This window comes from Artemia sp. Qi Xiang Cuo, chromosome 11, assembly GCF_049724085.1.
Source record: "Artemia sp. Qi Xiang Cuo chromosome 11, ASM4972408v1, whole genome shotgun sequence".
Classification (NCBI taxonomy): Eukaryota; Metazoa; Arthropoda; class Branchiopoda; order Anostraca; family Artemiidae; genus Artemia; species Artemia sp. Qi Xiang Cuo.
Genome location: NC_142804.1, coordinates 18,096,639 through 18,121,826, shown reverse-complemented (window position 1 = coordinate 18,121,826; position 25,188 = coordinate 18,096,639). Strand labels below are relative to the sequence as shown.

At 36.3% G+C, this 25,188-nt stretch overlaps 1 protein-coding gene across 1 annotated transcript in view; it reads left to right on the top strand.

Moving 5' to 3' along the window:
- LOC148946718 (oxysterol-binding protein-related protein 9) overlaps nt 1-25,188 on the top strand; it is a 159,889-nt gene that overhangs the window by 61,298 nt on the left and 73,403 nt on the right. Inside the window, exons 4-5 of the mRNA XM_089096347.1 lie at nt 2,645-2,719; nt 12,789-12,839. Of these exons, the coding sequence (XP_088952473.1) occupies nt 2,645-2,719; nt 12,789-12,839 (126 nt within the window). The remainder of the gene's footprint in view (nt 1-2,644; nt 2,720-12,788; nt 12,840-25,188) is intronic.

Here is a 25,188-nt window from a genome sequence, read left to right as displayed (position 1 = left end):
CATTAAGCCAAAAATGGGCAGAAATAAAGTCAAATAATCTTCAAAGCGTAAAACTACCACAAATCACTCTCGATAAATAATTGAAACTCAAAACGAACAGAAATTAGCATAAATAGCCCAGTCAAACTCAAAACGAGCAAAATATAATAGGCCTATTAGTAGGGCTGATAACCCCCATGCCTGAAATGATAACCCCAAATAACCATTGATTGTCAGTTTAATATATATAAACTGATATTTATTCCTTAAAATTTTGATTTTTTTTTTATTTATTTAAGTAAAAAAAGGAAAACATTTAAAACGTATTTTGTTTTCATTCAAGTGCAAATTATGTTCTGGCCTTTAGATGACATGAAGGTTATCAGCCTTACTAATGTTAATTTTTGCTCGTTTCTAGTTCGACTCGGCTATTTATTCTAATTTCTGTTCGGTTGAGTTTCATTTGTTTATTGATAGCGATTTGTGGTAGTTTTACGCTTGGAAGATTACTTGACTTTATTTCTTCCCATTTTTGGTTTAATGGAGCTCTTTACTTTTCTTTGAAAAACTTTGTTTTGTGGAAAAGTTTTTTTAAATTAATGACTATGAAAGATTGCCTCATTGAGATGACAAACTTATTGAAATTAAAATTATTGCTATTTAGCTTATTTTTCCAAATGCGCTATTACGAATCATGATGACAGTCGAATAACCTATTAAGTTTAATTTTCTATATAAAAAAGTCTTGCTTCTTGTAGTGCCAATCCAGGAAAATATTAGAGGGGGAGAGGGGAAAGTAATTTTTTGCCTTTTTTCATGATTCCGCAAAAAAAGTATTTTTCAAATTCCAAGGGGGGGGAGGCAATTTTGTCTTTATTGATTTTTTAAATGAAAATACCAAAATATGTACTTTTTAGAATCTATTGGGGGGGGATCACAACTCTGAAACTCGTCTTAGAACTGTGTTTCCCAACGTATGGACCGCGAGCTGGTTTCAAATCCTAGAAAACTTTTGCCGGGTCGCTAATATTATTTTGTTAGATATTGAATAATTTGTTTATTATTTCATAATTTTTTAATAATTTAATTATTATTATTTATAAAATTTAATAATTTGTTGAGTATTAAACAAAAATATTTGTCATTCCTTTTTTTTACCTTTTTTGGACACCAATCACACCAGGAATAGTATTTTTACTCTGTTATTTGGCTTTATTGCCCCTTATTTGTGTTGCTAAGATTGCTAAGTGTTGGTATTTTTCCCAGGGGGATTCCTGTTCGCTATCCTGCTCGAATGTTCCTCGACATCTATGCCCCTTTCCGAAGGTTTTTTAGGCTTGTCGCCTGATTTTCCTTTATTGTGAAAAATGAAGGAAAAAATAAAGTTGAATTCACATAATAAAGCTTCAAATGAATATAACTGTTGATATTTTAGTTACTTGTGTTATTATTTTGAAATTTTTACGTATGAAATAAGTAAACAAATAATTGGGATTTAATAGAAAGTACGGTTAAAACGAAGTAAAAAACATAACAAAACGGGTGGGATATTTGAATAAGACGATGGAAAAATAACAAAACTGCTTCTTTTTTTATTTATTAACAATAACAAAGATCTGAATATTTCGGTTTAACACCCAAAATTCGTTATTGAAAGAAACAGAAAAGGAAAAAAGAGAGACAAATAACAAAAGAAAAAAAAACTATGCTAAACTAAATAATGGATATAAAGAAAAGAGAAAATACGAACAGAACACAAACGATAAAAACTCAAATCTTAATATTGTCCAATGTGATTTGGTTATTACACGGTTATAATTATCATGTTGCGCATTATATAGATTTAGGGCCATGCACCATAGCACAAGGATCATCATATGCTAATTCAGATGATTTTTTTTAATAAGCGTATTGTTTAAGCTTGTTTTCCTTAGTTCTTAAGTTACGCATTAATTAATACATCGAATCTGCTCCCTTTCTTGTTTTCAGTTAGGATGTGACGTGCCCTTTCTTTTGAGAAGTAAGCTATATGTAACCACGATTGGTGTTTGGGGTTCGTAAATTAAAGCACAAGAATTACCCTATATTGATCCTAGCTTTGTCTTTATCTCCCTAGAACATGATAAAATAATACTTATCAAAGGTTATATTTGATAGCATTATTTGATAACTAAAAAAATTCGCAGCTTAAAACTGATTTGATTTAGTGGTGTCAGATTTTTAGTTCATGCTAAAGAAATCTTTAGTTTTAAGATGGCACAGTTGACATGGTAGTGAAAGCACCATCTTTAGGGTAAGTCGAAAACATCATCCTACCCTGGTATTTTATCAAGTCCGCTTATGTTCTACCTACTGTACAAACTGCTCTGGGAATTTGGCTGGACTCAGGAAAGTGTAATGGAAATAAATACCTATATGACCCTAGATGACATAGGACTTGGTCCCTTTTAAAGTATTGTCTCTTAAGATCCCAAGTTAATTTGGGAGCTCAAATAAAAATTGACGCTTTCCTGGACTCTCGATTTTAGATCAATCTAGCTTCCACATAATTTGCCTGTTTTTTTTTGTTTTGTTTTTTTGTTTTTTTTTAATTTATGCTTCGTCCCTTGTAATAAGCTGCGGTGCGATGTCCATGTTGTAGTTGTATGTCATTTTTCTTTTTTAGACATTGAGTCTGAAGATTGAGGAACTCCCCAAAGATGAGCAGGATACAATGTCGCCAACCATGCTTGCCAGCCATGTAAGTTAGCAGTTTGACTTCATTTATGATATTGATATTTGGTGAATGCCCCGTGAGTTAGTGATTTTAGATTTAAAATTCTCGCAAAGTTTTAAAATACAGTAGAAATTCGATTATCTGGAATAATTGTTGTACAAAATCCGGATAATCAAATATATGAAAAAAATCGTTTTTATACATATCTTAGCATAATTCATAATTAATGAATGAATGCAATTTATTTCCCTGATTTTCAGACGGATGGATTCTAAATCATATGAAAGAGTGGAGCTACCACATCTAAATAATGTGGAAAATCTTACCTGTTCCCAGTTTGACAAAATAAAGGCATTAATCTTTATTTTTTATGAAAAGATACCTAAAAAGGCAGCTTGACGAAGTGAATACAGGTGACAATAGCGGCATATAGTAGCTGTTTGAGTCCATTTTTACACATTGTCAAGAATAGACGTTCAGCGAATAAATAATCAAGTTCAACTAAGGAGAATATTTTTTTGAGGAACAGCTTATATGTCATTTAAAAGAGTAATAAATATTTAATCGGACGTCAACTTCGTCAAATAAAACTTTCAGTAATTTTAATGGATACAGACATTGTCTCGTGAATATTCAGCTAGTCTGTTCATCGAGAAAACAAAAAGTCAGACATAATCATGTATTTTTGAAATTTGGTTAAAATTTGATATTTTAATAAACTACAGAGTATTTGTTTTCAACAGCCTTGTTTTTGAACTTGGGAGATTAGAATGGGATACATGGAAGAATCTTGCAATCCTCCGAAATCTTTCCCCATCTTTAGTGCTTCTGGGAAGATGCAAAGAATTGTCTATAAAAATTTTAAGTAGGAAATTTTAAAAGTTAGGTGGAAAATAGTAGATTTGAATACAGTAGTAGGTTTGAATACAATTTTCAAGCTTGCCATTTGAGAATCTATGACTAGCGAAGTAAAGGCTGTTCCTTTTGTCCAAAGGGGGAAAACAGAGGCTGCATGAACATGGTATCACATTTGAATGTGGAACTCTCTATGATAAAGGTTCTTTCTTGTACTGTGCCTCCAATTGTCCAACCAACAAGAAACCAAGGCGCACAGTTCGATCCAACTATCTTGAGGCTGGCAAGCGGAGAGCAGAGTACTTAAAGAACAGCTTCATCCGACGTTGCACTTCGATCCTGAGGAAATTATCCCCAAAAGTTTCTCTGTTGAAGCTTTCAAAAGAAGATCCAATAGCCATTTAAAAACTTTGATAAAAGACTAGCGGCAAGTCGGATATTTAGCTCTATCTGGCGCCACGAATTGAAGGATTAGAAAAAAATGTAGATGATTTGAAATACTGAAATGAATGCTATATTTGAAATGAATGAAGCTTTAAATGTTTAGGATGTGGGAATGGATGAATGAATAAAAAAAGAGGAAAAAGAAAATAAAAAAACATAATGGAATGTAACACAATATACACAGTAACAAAAAATAAGATCTTCCAGCGAATCAATAAATTACACTTTAAGAAAATAACACAGAAAAATCATGGTTTTGGACCAACGGAATTTTTGAATTCATTTCGTCTTTCAATAACGGCGGTGAGGGGACCTGTAGCTCCATATTTTGAGGTTACTCTTGAATTTCTGGCCCAAAGAGAGAGATCAAGGAGGTGCTCTCAAGATTTATAATAATAAGAAGAGAGAGCGCTTTTATCCCCTTCCGAAAGGACTGGCCAAATGGGAGATAGATTAACGACTGAATATGTTGCGTAACAAGCACCTTATAAAGGCGCTTTTTCAGCGAAATATTAAATAAGAGCTTGACCTGTCAGTCTAAGATTTGAAGCAATTGGAGATAAACAGTAGAGGGTTGTTTAGAACGGGCATGAAACACAAGTTTTTCAATTTTATTACCATTAAACGAACGACGAATCTTATGATACGCAATAGCCAGTCGAAAAAAAATTTCCTCAGCTCAGGGAAACGACTTGCTGAGACTCAGGGTATCATGAGCATTGTTCAATAACGTAACATCAATTCCACGAAACGCACAACTCTGTAATACAGCCTGCTGTGGCTCTACAACGCTATTATTGTATAAAGGAGGGGAGCTAATAGCTCCCTGCCTACTGTCTATGCCTACAATTTTCCTTCTTGTTCAAGGAGGAGTCCTTTGTAAGGTTTTGATTATCGAAATTCGATTTCGATTTCGAATAGGTGTACTTTTTGGTTTGCTACGACAGCATTTCCAAATCGTATGCAACTGAATGACGCTATGCACGGGGACGTCCAACTGCGAGAATTAGTCTCCTGTGCTGGACGCGGGATATGAGGGAAGTTGAAGGAGGATAGGCACTTTAATATTAGTGGTAAAGCTGGCAAAAACCCGAGCTTATATGAAATTTACCATCACCCACCCGGAAGCTTGTTTACACTACACTACTGTCATCTGCAGTAACTCATTGCTAACGATTTTAGTAAAAGCCGAGCATCAGTACTTACATTTTATGTTTGTTTGATTGTGTAATTTTTTATTTTTTTTTAAATTAACCGAGTAGCGTTTTTGCTCAATATTAACGTTTCTTCACTACCGCTTGAAGAAAAATGTGCTATTCAAGACTTAGGGCAGAGACATGCCGCCTTTACTTTTTTCCATTGGGTGTTCCATGTCAATTATAAAATAATTTCCCAAAAGAAATTTTCAGACCTCTTTAAAACACATTTAGACTTGTATTTTTCACATATGTTCCAATATTCCTTTCTTCTGAAAGACATAACATACCCCCTGACTCCCCGAATGTGAACCCTCTCTTGCCTCCCAAATAAAAATATTGGAGCTACGCCCATGATTTTCAATAGTTTTCAAAGGATTGAATGTAAAAAGAAGAAGGAACCGACAAATTTTTTCCATACGTTACAAAAATGAAATTAAATTGATTGTTTCAAATATACTAATACAGACCAAAAAGGGGATCAAAATATATTTTACTCGTTCTTGTAGCACATAATCATCCGCAGCTTGAACTTAGGAAATATTTGCACCGAGTTAGGACTATACGTTTTCGGACCGAATCAGTTTTCGGCTATTTTGTAAATTTCCTGGACTTGGACTTAGTTTGATTTTAAAATGGAGTCAACCTGCCCGTTTATCACCCAGTAAAAACGTATCTCGTTCTTGAAAGAAGTTTCCCAGGCCTACGTTTTGCCACCTAATCACACTGATTAAAAATCCCCGCATGATTTTGGTTTGAAGAAAACACAACATACCTATCTTTACGCTAAACAGAAATTACAGCATAGAGGGGTGTGAAGTGACTACGGGTAACTATTAGCTACGCTCGTACAGGTTTAAACTTTTTGTATTTTTCCGATTTATATTAAAATAATTTGGGACCTTTTACCCTGAGGGATACAAGGGTCATGTTTTCCACATAGGCAAATTCTTCTAACATGTCGACGTCTGAGTGTAATGGCTATTTCTAAAAATCTGTGTCCAATGTCTTAGGAAAGCCAAAGAGGGAAAAAACGTAAAGTAGGGAAGCCGCTCGTTCAACGAAAAACGTCTGAAGCAAATTGGTATCCACTATATTCCCAACTTTGTTGATTGTATATTCTATCTTCTTTTCAAATTGAAGTTGAAAAATTGTATCAAATGATTTTTTTTTTCTGGATTCTGTATATGTGTATAAATCAAGAAGAAAGGAATGAATATGTAATTCAGCACTGTATCAAATAGTTTCTGGTTAGACAGACTTTCCAAGGTAGGACTACAGATGTGCACTATTTATTTTTTCTAAAAAAAACTGTATATATATATATATATATATATATATATATATATATATATATATATATATATATATATATATATATATATATATATATATATATATATATATATATATATATATATATATATATATATATATACATATATATAGTAACGCGTGCCCGGCGGCTTCGCTGCCGGGCCCCGGCACGCGGTAGGCTTCTATATATAGATTCTCACTGTCGCGTGTTTTCTATACTGTTTTCTCACTGTCGCTAGAATCTATATATAGATTCTCACTGTCGCTTGTTTTCTAAATGCAGACAATTTGAGCCTTTTCTTGATGTCAAGACGTCCAAATAGACCTTAAATTAGAAGTATTACCTTTGTAAAATTACATATATTTTATTGGATCTTTGAATTTTGCCTCGGCTTGTCTTTTGTCGTTATGAAAGACATGTCGCCGAACCTTGGTTTGTTTCAATTGTTCAGGTGGTGGGACATAAACTTTTTTTTCTTTCAACGATTTATCCAGTCCAGGTTTTTGTTTCTCAAAGGTATGGAAGGCAATGACGACCACCTTTATTTCTTTCAATTGTTCAGATGGTGTGACAAAAACTTCTTCTTTTGCCTTGGCTTGTCTTTTGTTATTATGAAAGACGTATCGCTGAACCTTTTGTTTCTTATAATTGTTCAGGTGGTGGGAAAAAAAAAACTCTTTTTCTTCCAATGATTTATCCAGTCCATATTTTTGATTTTCAAAAGTATGGTAGGTATTGATGACCTTATCCATGTCAAAACCAAAAACCCAATCATCATCCCTATCATTTTCAATTTGTTTGGTTCGTTACTCCTCGGCTTATCTTTCGTCATTATGAAATACATATCGCCGAACCTTTGTTTTTTTAATAAAGGTATGGGACACTCGACAGGCTTCTATATATAGATTCTCACTGTCGGTTATCTTCTAAACGCAGACAATTTGAGACTCTTCTGGATGTCATGATGACCAAATGGACCTTAAATTAAAAGCGCTGCTTTTGTAAAATCACATTTTTTTTTTTTTTTGAACCTTTAACTTTTGCCTTGGCTTGTCTTTTGTCATTACAAAACAAGTGTCGCTAAGCCACCGCTTCCTTTAATTGTCAAAGTAGTGGGACAAAAACCTCTGTTTCTTCTAATGATTTATCTAGTACAGGTTTTTCAACTTACAAGGTGTTAACGGCAAGCGCAGCCACTTTCTTTTGTTTCAATTGTTCCGGTGATGAGACACAGGCTTATTTTTTTGCCTTGGCTTGTCTTTTGTCATTATGAAAGACATATCGCCGAAACATTGTTTCTTTTAATTGTTCAGGTGGTGGGACGATTTTTTTTTCTTCCAACGTTTTATCCATATTTTTGATTTCAACGGTATGGTCGGTATTGGTGACCTTATCCATGTCAAAATCCCAAACCCAATCATCATCGCTATCATTTTCAATTTGAACAAGTTTTGATTCTCGCTGTCAAGGTTGATTTTCATTGACTCGCTGCTCTTCATTTTCATTTTTGACAATTTAGCAATGGCCTTTGCTTTGGGGCCGAACAATTCCAGATAGGTTTCTCTGATGTAGACTGTAAAACTTCACTTGAACTGATATACTATTGGCTCTGGCTCAAGGACAATCGAAAACCATTCCCTTTGATGTTATTTGTTGTTTTATCTTTATTTAAGCCTAATTTTTCGAGTTCGTCTCCCCATGGGTCTAGTCAAATATATCTGGGTATATCATAGGCAGCGTAATCGCGCTGCGTAAGTAAAGAACGATGTTGGCACAATGTATTATTTTTTTCCCCATACTAGGGCACTTCGTACCGAAGGAGTTGTCGTAGAAACTTCGAAAAGGGCTCATTCGATTGGAAATTGGAATGGCTAGTGCCCTTTTTAATAGCCGAAAGTGATTGGAAGGGAACTAACACCCCTTCCACGCCCACCATTTCCCCAAACACACCCAATCATAATTTTTGAGATAGCCATTTTGTTCAGCGTAGTTGATTTCCAGATGGAAATTATGTTTTTAAGGAGGACACTCCCCCACAACCCTCAGGGCAAGGGTTGTAAGTTATGCCCTGGGGGCATATAAGGTTCTTATAGAAAGCGCTGTCGTAGAAACTTTAAAAAGGGCTCATTCGATTGGAAATTCAAAAGGGTAGTGCCCTTTTTAATAGTCGAAAGTGATTGGAGGGCAACTAACCCCCTCTTACGCCCACCATTTCCCCAAACACAACCAATCAGAATTTTGAGATAGCCATTTTGTTCAACATAGTTGAAAGTTCTGGGAAGTAGGTGTTTTGAGTATTACAACCCCCCCCCCCTCCACAGACTTCAGGGCAAGGGTTGTAAGTTATGCCCTGGGGGCATATAAGATTTTTATAGAAAGAGATGTCGGAGAAACTTCAAAAAGGGCTCATTTGATTGGAAATTAAAATGGCTAGTGCCCCTTTTAATAGACGAAAGTGATTGGAAGGCAACTAACACCCCTTCCACGCCCACCATTTATCCAAACACATCCAATAAAAATTTTGAGATAGCTATTTTGTTCAAAGTAGTTCAAAGGTCCGGAAATTATATCTTTGATGATGACACTGCCTCCAAAGCCCTCAGGGTCAGAGTTGTAAGTTATACCCTGTGGGCATATAAGGTTTTTATTGAAAGCTATGTCGTAGAAACTTGAAAAAGGACTCATTCGATTGGAAATTCAAAGGGCTAGTGCCCTTTTTAATAGTCGAAAGTGATTCGAGGGCATCTATCCCCCCTCTCACGCCCACCTTTTCCCCAAACACATCCAATCAAAATTTTTAGATAGTTGTTTTGTTCAACGTAGTTAAAAGTTTTAGAAATTAGGCCTTTGAGGATGATAACCCCCTCAGAGCCCTCGGGGCAAGGGTTGTAAGTTATGCTCTGGGGGCGTATTAGGTTTTTATAGATAGTGATTAAATCAAATAATCTACCAAGCGTGAAACTACCACAAATCAGCATCGATAATTAAATGAAACCCAAAACGAACAGAAATTACAATAAATAACCAAGTCAAACTTAAAGCAAGCAGAAATTAACGTAAGTTGGGCGCAAAACCCCTATGCCTTCCCAACGCCAGAACAAAATTTGCACTTTACTGAAAAAATACAAATGAATGTGCATTGTCAGTTTAATATACATATACTGATATTTAGTAATCAAAATGTTAATATTATTTGATTTATTAAAGTTATAAAAGTAAAAACATTTACAATTTGGGGAACTATGGAAATCCATAACTGCTTGATAAAAATAACTCCTCGGTTGATCTAGAGGGCCTTCCAGAAAAAGTGAAAGGCAAAAAGACTTTCGTCTGGTCATTTGTCCGTAGTCCGTAGGTTAATAATCCGTAGAATATTTTATTTTATTTTTGCTCATGTTTTGTTTAATGGAGTTCTTTACTTTTCTTTGAAAAACTTATTTTGTGGAAAAAGTTTTTTTAATTAATTTCTGTTCGTTTTATATTGACATAGTCTTTTCAGGGGAAAAAAATAATACTTTAAATCTTTTCGTTTTTTAAGACTTTATAGTTTGGCCTGCTATTTGTATGCTTGGGAAAAATTTTCAACAACTTTTAACACCATACACCCTTTTAAAAATCAGGACACAAATAGTAGTGTTCAGTAGTGTTTAATTTAGTTTCATACCTCCACTAGTTGACCTGAAATAGAAAACTTGATACCATTCGAAAAAAATATGTTTACTTTCTTTGATAGCTTTGATACACTTACGCTGTTTTGATTTGTTTAAATTTTAAGAGCAAAAGTAGCCCCGAAAGTTTGAACATAATACCCTCAGTCGTTCTTGGGATACTGCTGAGATGTCTTATTGGGAATTAGCATTAACACAGTGCATTTTGATTTAATCTTAAGACAACATTTAGTTTTTAAACATAATGGGCAAATGGGAGGGTGGGCGTGGGAGGGGGACTGGTTGCCCTCCAATCACTTTTGACTATTAAAAAGTGCACTAGCCCTTTCTATTTTCAATCGAATGAGCCCTTTTTGAAGTTCCTACGACAACTCCTTCGATACGAAGTGCCCTGGTCTAAAAAAAAAAAAAATACATTGTACCCACATCGATCTTTACTATAAATTGATTAAAAAAGGCACTAGAACTTCTGTTCAAATAATCCCTCTCGCAAAATTCTAGGACCTCTGGGTCGATACGATGACCCCTTGGAAAATGGCAAACAAATAGAAACGCATCTGTGATCTTTCTTCTGGCAAAAAATACAGAACGACATATTTTTGCAAATAGGACCTTGAAACCTCTACAGTAAGATTCTCTGATACGCTGAATTTGATGATGTGTTTTTCATTAAGATTCTATGACTTTTAAGGGGTGTTTTTCCCTTTTTTTTGAAAATACTGCAATTTTTCTCAGGCTTGTAACTCTTGATGGATATGAGTAAACTTGATAAAACTTATATATTTAAAATTAGATTCGATAAAATATGATTCATTTGATGTATCTTGATATTAAAATTTCGTTGTTTAGAGTTTCTGTCACTATTGAGACGAGTCGCTCTTACTATAGCCTACAGTTCGTTACCACGAACTGTTTGATAAGGGTTTCGGACAAGGTGGTTCTAATAGTGTACATTGTTTATTTTTATCTGACTCTGCTCATAGGAATTATGGGCTATTTTGTTGTTTACTAGGGCACTTGATCGTCTCTTACTAGGTTGAAAGCTACCACTGTAACCCGGATGACGTCTTAATAGTGGGTTAAAACTATAAATGACATTATAGTAAAACTTTATGATGACTTCAGTTGCAACTGAGGTTCGTAATATTCTATATGATTACAAACATTAAAAAACCTACGGCTTTTTCTTCTTTGAAACAGTAAGAGACGAACCTCAAACACTCAAGTAGCTAGCGAAGTCCAATATATGCAATGGTTAGTTATCCAAATGATCGTCTTTTAATATAAAATTAAATAAAAAAAAACAAGTTTTTTAACTGAAAGTAAGGAGCGACATTAAAACCTAAAACGAACAGAAATTATTCCGTATATGAAAGGGGCTGTCCCCTCCACAACGCCCCGCTATTTACGCTGAAGTTTTTTATTGTTTAAAAAAAATAGAGTTGCGAGAAAGTCAAACTTTAGCGTAAAGAGCGAGGCGTTGAGGAGGGGACAGCCCCTTTCATATACGGAATAATTTTTGTTCGTTTTAAGTTTTAATGTCGCTCCTTACTTTCAGTTAAAAAAAACTTGTTTTTTTATTTAATTTTTGAACGTTTTTTGAAATTCAATATATTAATATATTCTTTCCGATGGGGATTCAATATTTGAATTAAATATTCTTTATATTTATATATTCTCAATATATTATCAATATTAATATGTTCTTTCCGATGGGTTTTCAATATTTGAATCCCCCTCGGAAAGAATATTTTAATATATTGAATTTAAAGCAATATCTTTTAAGTTTAAAGTTAAAAGAAACTCAGTTTAGCTGCCTCCTATCTAAATATAAAAACTTTAATATAAATTAATGTAGGCAAAAGGTCGTTTTTTATTATATATACCAATGATACCTACTAAATTCCCATCTACAGTATCGATCCTTTATGTAATTCATTATTTATCTAGTAGGGTTTCAGACAAGGTGGTTCTAATGATGTACTTTTGTTTTGATCTGACTTTTGTTTTGTACTTTTGTTTTATATATATATATATATATATATATATATATATATATATATATATATATATATATATATATATATATATATATATATATATATATATATATATATATATATATATATATATATATATATATATATATATATATATATATATATATATATATATATATATATATATATATATATATATATATATATATATATATATATATATATATATATATATATATATATATATATATATATAACATTCTGCACCACCCAATATCTTGCACATAATCGAGAACTATAGTAATCCATAACTGCTCGATAAACATAACTCCTCGGTTGATCTGGAGGGCCTTCCAGAAAAAGTGAAAGGCTTAGGCCTAAAAACTTTCGTCTGGTCATTTGACCTTCCCCCCCACCCCCTTGAGGGAGCTCTCTAGCACACCCTCTCCCCTGTTAAAATTATTACATGTGTGACTATGTACATTTGAGATCTGCAGCTGAGAACTTTATATCAATAAACCTATTTTTCCCAGTTTGTCGATTAAAAGCGTTTTGTTAAATGCTGGGAAAACTTCGTTGTGTTTACTTAAAGTAACAGATTTTAAATTTCAGGCATATCTGGATTCTGTCAAGCAATCAATAGTTCTCCTTACCGTAGCCAAGGTTTGTAAGCTTTTACTATATTTTTTTTTACTTTACTTTCAATTATTGTTGTAAGTATACGTGATGTAAGTATACTCAACAGTAATTTTTCTATAAAATCTATTCCTGTGAAAAATATATTACTGTTGCTTATAACCGGTTCCCATCTGCATTTGATTAAAGCTTGTTTGTTGCAGTTTTTAAAAATATTCTGTGTGAAATACTTGTATACATGATTACGGGCCACTACTGAATAAAATTGATAAAGTACGACATCTCTATTTTATTCACTGTAATTTTTATTTTCATTTTCAATGCTTTAATAACTGGAAAAGAAAACATTTGTAATATAATTCGTTTTCAGTGAAGTACCAATGACGCGGTAGGCTTTAGAACTTTAGAGTTAAAGAAGGGGGCAGTATCCAAACACTTGTTTGTGTTGAAACTATATTTATCTTGAATAGTCTTGGAAGGAACTATTAAAATTAAACTGAATGTTTGAAATATAATGATATTAATTGCTGAAAGCTCATGACTTCAAAATTTAATTTTACTATAATGTTCATGTTTATTTTCAATGTTGTAATAAGTTCAAAAGAAAATATTTGTAATATAATACAGTGAAATAAAATCTTGAACACTGATGATCTTTCAACAATTAATATCATTATATATCAAATATTCAGTTTGATTTTATTTGTACTTTTCAAGGCTGTTCAAGGCACGTGTAGTTTTCAGTAGAGCGCCAATTACGCAGTAGGTTTTAGACTTTTACAATTAGAGGAAGCTAAACCCAAATTCTTGCATGTAGCGATTTTTGTTCGTTTTAAGCTTGATTTGCATATTACATTTAAGTTTTGCTCGTTTTCAGATTTATTTATTCATTTAATGTTAGTACTTATTGTATGTTTCTTTGCTATGATTGTTTGTTTAATTTCTGTTCGTTTTTGGGTTTCATTTATGCTTCAAAAGCAAAAAAAAATGTTTTCTTTTCAAGCTTGATTTGGATATTCGATTTAAGTATTTAGTCGTTTTAAGATTTATTTACTCAATTATATTAGTACCTGTTGTGTGTTTTTTGCTATGATTGTTTATTTAATTTCTGTTCGTTTCGGGTTTTATTTATTCTTTAATAGTAATTTCTAGTCGTTTTGAGTTTGATTTATTTTGTAAGTTTCTATTTCTTCTGATCTTAAGCTTAATATGGCCTTTACTTTTCTTTAAAAAAATTATTTTTCGGAGTTTTTTTTTAAATTAATTTCTGTTCGTTTTTTTTTTCGTTATTGCCAAAGTTTCAAGATTTTCAAAATTCCCTATTTCAAAATAATTTTGTATTCCAAAATAAATTAACGACTTTGGCAAGACCTAATAAAATTAAAATGAATATTTGTTATAGAATGATATTAATTGCTGAAAACTCACCAACTCAAGATTTTGTTTCACTTAGGGCCGCATTTAAAGCTTTGACGCTTCTAGGAACAAGCGTTTTTGCCGCTCCGTTTTCGCAAGATTTTTGGGTGAATCCTCAAAACTTCGGCAATAGTGAACACCGCAGGGCCTACTTGGCCTCTTGGTAAATCTTGGCCAGGTTTCACTGTAATTTTCATTTTATTTTCAATGTTGTAATAAGTACAAAAAAATATTTTTAGTATAATTTGTTTGAGTAAAGCGCAAATACACAGTAGGCGTTATGCTTTTACCGTTAGGGAAACGGGCAGTAGCCAAACTCTTCTTTGTAGTGAAGAATATAGGTGTCTTGAACTCTTTTGGAAAGAGCTAATAAAATTAGACTGAATTCCGATACCTTTTGGAATAAAATATTATTAATAGTTTTTTTTTGGTGGTGTGTGTGTGTGTGTGGGGGGGGGTATCGGGCGATGGAGGGGTAGGGGTCAGCTCCCATAAGTTTTGGAATAAAATGTCGTTAATAAAATGTTTTTTTCAGTTGATTGTTTGGGAGGGGGAGAGGGGGGTTCGCGCCATCGAGGGCCTGGAGTGAATTCCCATAATTTTAGAATAAAATATGGTTAGTACGTTCCTTTTTTTGGGGCCATGCAGGGAGGGCCAGGAGTCAGCTCCCTTAAGTCTTGGAATAAAATATCGTTAATAATTGTTTATTGGGGGTGGGGGTTATCTGATCTTTAATTATTCTTAAAAACCTCGTAAAAACCCTTATATGCCTTCAGGGCATAACATACAACACTTGCCCCCGGGCTCTGGGGGTTGTGCTGATCCTGGAGGTTGTGCTAACCCTGGAGGTTTTGTTATCTGATCTTTTGAATTATTTCAACAAAATGGCTATCCCTTGTTTTAGAAAAATGGCTAAATGGCTTTTCGATTGGAGTGATTTTGGGTAAAGAGGGCAGGGGCACTAGTTGCCCTCCAGTCCCTTTGACTCCTAAAAAGAGAACTAGAACACTCAATTTCCAATAGAATGAGCCCCCTTCGAAGTTTTTACGACCGTTTCTTCCATAAAACCTTATATGCCTCCGGGGCATAATTTGCAACACTTTTCCCAGGGTTCTGGGGGGTTGTGCAAACCCCGGAATTTTTATTGTATGATCTTTGTTCTATTTTGGACAAAATGAATGTCTGAAAAATTTGATTGGATGCATTTGGGGAAAAGAGGGTTGGTGAGGTGGGGGGGGGGCCAGGGCTAGCTGTCATCAGATCACTTTTGACTTTCAAAAAGGGAACTAGCACTTTCAATTTCTAGTCATTTGAGTCCCCTCTGAAGTTTAACTCTTCCATAAAAACCTTATATGGCTCTGGGGCATAAGTTACAACCTTTCCTCCAGGCTCTGGTGGGGGCTAAGTTGAACTCAAAGTTTTTGTTTTCTGATCTTTGGACTATTTTAAATAAAATGGCTATCTCAAAATTTTGATTGAATTCATTAGGGGAAAAGAGGATGTGTGTGAGTTGGGGGGGGAGGGGTATATGGTGGCGGGCGTTTACACCCCCCCCCCCCCGGTGATTACCCCTGGAAAATCCCCCCCCCCCCGCGGAAAAATCCCTCCGGAAAATACCCCCCGCCCCCCGTGGAAAATAAGGCTTTCCAATTTTGAGAATTTTATTCGAGTTTTTTTTTTCCGTAGGGCAAAGGAGTTTTGGTACTTGTGTATTTTTGGCAACTCACTCAAGTTTACAGTTTACGCTGTGTAAAACTCGAGAACAAATCGGTTTCTTCGTTAGTCTTTTCAGCTTAGTTCGAGATAAGACAAAGACAAGTGACAGAATATATGGGAAATATATTTATTTGGGCTATGTATTTGAACATAAGGGGGGGGGGTAAAGTATTTGGACAGTTTGAAGACAGAAAACAATTCTTTCTAGGTATGGCCACTAAAAAATTACAAAAGAATGTCAAGGTATCTTGAAATTTTGTCAACTAAAAAAAAAAAATCCCAGTGTAAAGTAAATGTAGTGTTTCATTTAAGTTTTTTTCCAAGTGTTAAGTGTTACTTTTTTTTTCAATGACCGTTTTTCCAAGTATTAAGTACTATTATTAGGTTAATGTAGTGTTTCATTTAAGTGTTTTATGATGATTGCTGATCAAAGTCTATGTTATTTGCGCCTTTCATTTATGTTATTTTACTGTGTTCATGGCCGTATATTTTTCTTTAAAATACTTTTCTCTATATATCTATCTAATATGCAGAATCCCCAGTATGCAGAATCGCTTGCCCCAGGCTCTGGGGTGTTGTGTCGACCCCGGAGTTTTGTTATTTGATCTTTAAACTATTCTGAACAAAACGGCCATCTTAAGATTTTGATTGGATGCATTTGGGGGAAAAGGGCCTTAGGAGATGGGGCTAGTTGCCCTGCGATCCTTTTTGACTCTTAAAAAGGGCACTAGAAATTCCAATTTACAATTGAATGAGCCTCATCCGAATTTTATACTACCATCCCTTCCATAAAAACCTTATATGTCCCCGGGGCACAATTTACAACACTTCCCCTCGGGTTCTGGGGGATCACTTTTGACCCTTCCAAAGTTTGTATGACCACTCTTCCATAAAAACCTTATATGCCCCAGGGCATAAGTTAACAACCGTTCCCTGAACTCTAGGGGGGTTATGTTGACCCAAAAGTTTTTTGTCTGATCGTTGAACTATTTCAAACAAATTGGCTATCTCAAAACTTTAATCGGAAGCATCTGGGGAAACGTGTGTATGTATGTGGGCGGGGGGGGGGGGGGTAGATGCCCTCCGATCACTTTTGACTCATAAAAAGGTAACTGTAACTTTTAATTTCCAATCAATTGAGCCACCTCTGAAGTTTATACGACCACCCATTACATAAAAACTTTATATGGTCCCGGGGTTAGTCGGCCCTACGATCTCTTTTGACTCTTAAAAAGTGAACTAGAGCTTTCAATTTCCAATTGAATGAGCCCCCTCTGAAGTTTGTACAAGCATTCCTTCCATAAGAGCCATATTTGCCCGCAGACCGCAGACTTACAACGCCTGCAGACCCTGGGGGGCTGTTTCGACCCCGGAGTTTTTGTAATGTGATCTTTGAACTATTTTTAACAAAATGACTATCTCAACATTTTTATCGGATGTACTTGGGGAAGAGGGGCCTGGGGGAGGGGCGCTAGTTGCCCTCTGATCACTTTTGACTGTTTAAAAAAAACCCTAGAACTTTCGGTTTCCGATCGAATGAGCACCCTCCGAAGTTTTTACGACCACCCCTTCTATACGAAGTGCCTCTGGGAAACAAAAAATAATAAAACGTTGGAACCTTATGGCCTTTACTATAGGCAACGCTATAGCGTTGCCTCTGAAACTTCTAAGGAGACGAATGTGAGTTAAAAACGTACTTGACCACGAAAGACAGCTATACAGAAGGTGCTTCATTCCTCATCACCCCAAAATTTCTTGCATCCTTGCTACTAACACATGAAATGTGTTCCTTGAAGCTAAGGCACTCGTCAACAATCACCCCTAGATACGTCGTCGAAACATGCCGAGGCAAAATATTTTCACATAACTTTGTCAATCCAAGGGTAGTAATTGCCACTTCTCCTGTACATTACAAAACAAGATTTGGTGTTGGTTTGCTGGATTCTGTTGATCTTAATTCATTTTTCTGTATTTAACATGTCATTCTGAAGATTCTGCATAAGTATTTCCTCGGTTTTTGTAGCAACAGTAAGATGTGTGTCGTCAGAAAAATAAGGTGAAATAGTTTTTGATACTCCAATTTCACTACATTTTAAATCAAAATCCCTTTGATTGCATTTCGCAGGTCTTCATTATATATAAGAAATAGTAGTGGCCCTAAAACAGACCCTGGAAGAACGCTGAATTCGACACTTTTAGACTTCTGATTTAGTTTCGCCAGCACTACCAAACTGTTTTCGATTTTGAAGAAAAGATTCCAGTAGACGAAAAAAACCGCCACAAAACCCAAAATTCCTCAGCTTCACCAAAGGATTCCATTGTCCACTGCATCAAAGGCATTCACAATCATAGTCAGCGCGCCAGCGCTGCCTAATTAAAGAACGATGTGGGCACAATTTGTTTTTCCTCCACCCGGGCCATTGTATCGAAGGAGCTGTCGTAGAAACTTCAAAAAGGGCTTGGAAATTGGAGTGGCTAGTGCCCTTTTTAATAGTCAAAAGTGATTGGAGAGTAACTAGCCCCCCCCCCACGCCCATCATTCCCCCAAACACATCCAATCAAAATTTTGAGATAGCTGTCTTGTTCAGCATAGTTGATTTCCAGATAGAAAATATGTTTTTAGGAGGACACTCCCCCACAACCCTCAGGGCAAGGGTTTTAATTTATGCCCTGGGGGTATATAAGGTTTTTATCGAAATTCTTAAAAAATAGTGGTATCCCATTGAGCTGATCAACTGATATTCGGTAAAGAACAATTTTATTTTAGCCTTATTCTTAAAAGCCTTTTCCAGTTTGGGTTTTCTTTTTTGAATTAAAATCGAGCCAACACCTTAGAAAACTTTTATTTACAAAATAAAAATGAGGGATGAATTATTGAAAATGACATAGTGGATCTTGTGGAAGTAAGAAAGATGATACTCCATTTATGAAGAGCAACTTCATTTCTTCAGTGAGGTTGGGGGGTGTTGACCAAATGAAGTCTATTGTAGGATTATCCATATAACAAAACAATCATATTCTTTCATATTATTTTTCAATTTCCAAGGTTGGAGCGAAGAGTTCCTTAACTATACCACTAGGATAAACATAGGTTTTAATTGTTTACGTTTATAGGAACAGAATTACAATTGAGTAAATGAAAATTATTGATGAAGTGAATGAAAATTCATGTTAAGAGCTTTAAAATATACCTAATCAAATGCAATGTAGAGTAGATGGCTTGTTTATCAAACAGTTTGTGGTAACGAACTGTAAGCAAAGAGCGACACGGCTCGAAACCGAAACCCTAAAACAACAGAGTTTTGATAACAATAGATACATCAAAAGAATTGAATTTTGATGCTAATTCAAAATATAAAATTCATCGAGTTCAATGATGCCCATACAAATATTACGAGCCTGAGAAAATGTGTCCAATTTAAAAAAAGGGGGAATAACCCCAAAAACGTCAATAGATCTTGTTGAAATTCTCACACACCAGATTAAGTATATCAGAGACCCCCTACTGTAGAGGTTTCAGACTCCTATACATGAAAATATAGAATTTTGCATATTTTGCTTGAAGAAAGATCACGGATGCGTGTTTGTTTGTGTTTGTGTTTTGTGTGTGTGTTTTTTTTTTGTGTGTGTGTCAAATAGAGTGACTACAGAGTAAATAATTACAATATGAAGATATAAAAAGGGGTCAAATTAGAGTTTAAATTTTTACGATACTTTATTTTAATTTTGTTTACAGTTTTTCTCCTTTCGTTTAGTTTTTTCTCTCCCTTTTTTCAGTGTGTGTTTTGTTTGTCTCTCTGCCCCAAGCACGATGCTATGTAGGCTAGAAATGAAAAATTGTCTAATAATTACAAGGTTGACAAAACACCATTTTTTATAACTTTTCAGGAGAGCCAAAATAACGGCGACATTCACCATTTTTCGGACAGAAGTTTATCTGCAGTAGTCTCATACTGAAATTTGGCTAAGTCTTAAGCCAAAAAGGGGACACATGCCAAATATCAAAGTCTGAAGAAACAGGGTCAAAATAGAGACATGTGCTCTGCCCGCTTCTCCTTTTTGGTCCTGCGATCTACGTCCAAAAGTGGCTTATGTCTCTTTTTTCATTTTCGTAATAGTAAGAGATAAGATAATTTTTACTGCACCATTCGATTCCTCGTACTGAGTTTACCCACGACTAAAATGGTCTAGAATATTAGATAGTTCTAATTACAGCATCATACAAAACGTCACAGCTCTCTTTCAGGCTGTGGAGCCTATCAAACAGTGGGGATAAGAAGAACACAGCCATTACAGGGCTACTTTCAATTTCATAGGCAGGTTTTTTCTCCATACCCGGGCACTTCGTATCGAAGGCGTTGTCGTAGAAATTTCAAAAAGGGCTCATTCGATTGGAAATTGGAGTGGCTAGAACTCTTTTTAATAGTCGAAAGTGATTGGAGGGCAACTAGCCCCCTGCCCACGTCCATCATTCCCCCAAATACATCCAATGAAAATTTTGAGATAGCCCTTTTGTTCAGCGTAGTGGATTTCCAGATAGAAAATATGTTTTTGAGGAGGAAACTCCCCCACAACCCTCAGGGCAAGGGTTTTAAGTTATGCCCTGGGGGCATATAAGGTTTTTATAGAAGGCGTTGTCGTAGAAACTTCAAAACAGGCTCATCCGATTAAAAATTTAAAGTGCCAGTGTCCTTTTTAATAGTCGAAAGTGATTGGAGGGCAACTAGCCCCCCCCCTCACGCCCATCATTCCCCCAAGCACATCCAATCAAAATTTTGAGATAGCCATTTTGTTCAGCGTAGTTGATTTCCAGATAGAAAATATATTTTTGAAGAGGACACTCCCCCACAACCGTCAGGGCAAGGGTTTTAAATTATGCCCTGGGGTCATATAAGGTTCTTATAGAAGGCGTTGTCGTAGAAACTTCAAAACAGGCTCATTCGATTAGAAATTCAAAGGGCTAGTGCCTTTTTTGATAGTTGAAAGTGATTGGAGGGCAACTAGCCACCACCACCCCCCCCCCCCACGCCCATCATTCCCCCAAACACATCCAATCAAAATTTTGAGGTAGCCTTTTTGTTCAGCGTAGTTGCTTTCCAGATAGAAAATATGTTTCTGAGGAGGACACTCCCTCAAAACCCTCAGGGCAAGAGTTGTAAGTTATGCCCTGGGGGCATATAAGGTTTTTATAGAAGGTGTTGTCGTAGCAACTTCAAAACAGGCTCAGTCGATTGAAAATTCAAAGGGCTGGTACCCCTATTAATAGCGAAAAGTGATTAGAGGGCAACTAGCCCCCCCACACCTATTATTCTCCCAAACACATCCCAACAAAATTTTGTGATAGCTATTTTTTTCAGCGTACTTGATTTCCACAAAGAAGATATCTTTTTTATGAGAAGACTCTCCCACAACCATCGGGACAAGGGTTTTAAGTTATGCCCTGGGGTCATATAAGGTTCTTATAGAAGGCGTTGTCGTAGAAACTTCGAAACAGGCTCATTCGATTGGAAATTCAAAGTGGCTAGTGCGCTTTTTAATAGTCAAAAGTGCTTGGAGGGCAAGTAGCCCCCCCCCACGCCTATCATTACCCCAAACACATCCAATCAAAATTTTGAGATAACCATTCTGTTGAGTCTAGTTGATTACCAGACTGAAAATATGTTTTCTAGTATGATACTCCTCCAATATCATCGGCGCCAGGGTTTTGAGTTATGCTCTTGAGGCATATAAGGTTCTCAAAGAAGGCTTCGCCGTAGCGATTTAAAAAAAAGCTCAATCAAATCGAAATTCAAGGGGTTAGTGCCTTTTTTAATAATCAAAAGGGATTGGAGGGTACCTATTCTCCCCCCACGTCCAACATTCCCCCAAACACATCCAATCAAAATTTTGAGGTAGCTATTTTTTTCAACATTTTTATTCTCAAAATAGACAATTTATTTTTGATGAGGACACATTTCTACTTCCCTCTGGGCAAGGGTTTTAAGCTATGCCTTGGGGGCGTACAAGGTTTATATACTTGGTGTTGCTGTTAAAGCGGAAAAAAAGGCACATTCGATTGGAAAGTCAAAGGACCATTATCCTTTTTAATTGTCAACAGTGATTGGATGGTACCTAGCGCCCCCCCCCCCACGCCCTTCATTCCCCCAAATACATCCAATCAAAATTTTGAGATAGCCATTTTGTTCAGCGTAGTTGATTTCCAGATAGAAAATATGTTTTTGAGGAGAAAACTCCCCCTCAACCCTCAGGGCAAGGGTTTCAAGTCATGCCCAGGTGGCATATAAGGTTTTTATAGAAGGTGTTGTCGTAGAAACTTCAAAAAGGGGTCATTCGTTTGGAAATTGGAGTGGCTTGTGCCCTTTTTAGTAGTCGAAAGTGATTGAAGGGCAACTAGCCCTCCCCCGCCCAGCATTTACCCAAAAAAATCCAATGAAAATTTTAAGATAGCCATTTAGTGTAGTGTAGTTGATTTCATGATAGAAAATTCGTTTTTAAGAACTCCCGCAACCAACAGGGCAGGGGCTGTAAGTTATGCAGTGGGGGTATATAAGGTTTTTACAGAAAGCGTTGCCGTAGAAACTTCAAAACAGGCTCATTCGATTGAGAAATTTAAAGTGCCAGTGCCCTTTTTAATAGTCGAAAGTGATTGGAGGGCAACTAGCCCCCCCCCCCACGTCCATTATTCTCCCAAACACATCCAATCAAAATTTTGAGATAGCCATTTTGTTCAGCGTAGTTGGTTTCCAGACAGAAAATATGTTTTTGAGGAGGACACTCCCCCACAACTCTCGGGCAAGGGTTTTAAGTTATGCCCTGGGGGCATATAAGGTTGTTATTGAAGGCGGTGTCGTAGAAACTTCAAAACAGGCTCATTCGATTAGAAATTCAAAGGGCTAGTGCCTTTTTTGATAGTTGAAAGGGATTGGAGGGCAACTAGCCCCCCCCCCACGCCTATCATTCCCCCAAACACGTCCAATCAAAATTTTGAGGTAGCCTTTTTGTTCAGCGTAGTTGTTTTCTAGATAGAAAATATGTTTCTGATGAGGACACTCCCTCACAACCCTCAGGGCAAGAGTTGTAAGTTATGGCCGGGGGGCATATAAGGTTTTTATAGAAGGCGTTGTCGTAGAAACTTCAAAACAGGCTCATTCGATTAGTAATTCAAAGGGCTAGTGCCCTTTTTCATAGCGAAAAGTGATTGGAGGGCAACTAGCCCCCCCCCACGCCCATCACACCCCCAAACTAAGACAGTAAAAATTTTTTAATTTCCATTTCGTTCAGCGTAGTTGATTTCCAGATGAAAGATACATTGTTTAGGAACACACTCTCCCGATGCTCTCGGGGCAAAGAGTCTATATAATTCACTAAGGGCATATAAGGTTCTTTATAGAAGGCGTTGTCGTAGAAACTTCGAAACAGGGCTCATTCGATTGGGAATTCGGAGTGGCTAGTGCCCTTTTTAATAGTCGAAAGTGATTGAAGGGCAACTAGCGCCCCCCCCCACGCCAATCATTCCCCCAAACACATCTAATCAAAATTTTGAGATAGCCATTTTATTCAGCGTAGTTGTTTTCCAGATAGAAAATATGTTTTTGAGGAGGACACTCCCCCACAACCCTCAGGGCAAGGGTTATAAGTTATGCCCTGGGGGCATATAAGGTTTTTATTGAAGCCGGTGTCGTAGAAACTTCAAAACAGGCTCATTCGATTAGAAATTCAAAGGGCTAGTGCCTTTTTTGACAGTTGAAAGTGGTTGGAGGGCAACTAGCCACCCCCCCACGCCCATCATTCCCCCAAACACGTCCAATCAAAATTTTGAGGTAGTGTTTTTGTTCAGCGTAGTTGTTTTCTAGATAGAAAATATGTTTCTGAGGAGGACACTCCCTTACAACCCTCAGGGCAAGGGTTTTAAATTATGCCCTGGGGTCATATAAGGTTATTATAGAACGCGTTGTCGTAGAAACTTCAAAACAGGCTCATTCGATTAGAAATTCAAAAGGCTGGTGCCCTTTTTAATAGTTGAAAGTGATTGGAGGGCAACTAGCCCCCCACGCCCATAAGTCCCCCAAATACATCCAATTAAAATTTTGAGATAGCCATTTTGTTCAGCGTATTTTATTTCCGGATAGAAAATATTTTTTTGAGGAGGACACTCCCCAACAACCCTCAGGGCAAGGGTTTTAAGTTATACCCTGGGGCCATATAAGGTTTCTATAGAAGGCTTTGTCGTAGAAACTTCGAAAAGGGCTCTGTCGATTGGGAATTGGAGTGGCTAGTGCCCTTTTTAATAGTCGAAAGTGATTGGAGGGCAAATAGCCCCACCCCCCACGCCCATCATTCCCCCAAACACCTCAAATCGAAATTTTGAGATAGCCATGTTATTCAGCGTATTTGTTTTCCACATAGAAAATATGTTTTTGAGGAGGACACTCCCTCACAACCCTCAGGGCAAGGGTTTTAAGTTATGCCCTGGGGGCATATAAGGTTTTTATAGAAGGCGTTGTCGTACAAAACTTCAAAACAGGCTCATTCGATTGAAAATTTAAAGTGCCAGTGCCCTTTTTAATAGTCGAAAGTGACTGGAGGGCAACTAGCCCCCCCCACGCCCATCATTCCCCCAAACACATCCAATCAAAATTTTGAGATAGCCATTTTGTTCAGCGTAGTTCATTTCCAGTTAGAAAATATGTTTTTGATGAGGAGACTCCCCCACAACCGTCAGGGCAAGGGTTTTAAATTATGCCCTGGGGTCATATAAGGTTCTTATAGAAGGCGTTGTCGTAGAAACTTCAAAACAGGCTCATTCGATTAGAAATTCAAAGGGCTAGTGCCTTTTTTGATAGTTGAAAGTGATTGGAGGGCAACTAGCCACCCCCCCCCCCCCCCCACGCCCATCATTCCCCCAAACACATCCAATCAAAATTTTGAGGTAGCCTTTTTGTTCAGCGTAGTTGTTTTCCAGATAGAAAATATGTTTCTGAGGAGGACACTCCCTCACAACCCTCAGGGCAAGAGTTGTAAGTTATGCCCTGGGGGCATATAAGGTTTTTATAGAAGGTGTTGTCGTAGAAACTTCAAAACATGCTCATTCGATTGGAAATTCAAAGGGCTAGTGCCCTTTTTAATAGTCAAAAGTGATTGGAGGGCAACTAGCCCCCCCACGCCCATTATTCTCCCAAACACATCCAATCAAAATTTTGAGATAGCCATTTTGTTCAGCGTAGTTGATTTCCAGATAGAAAAT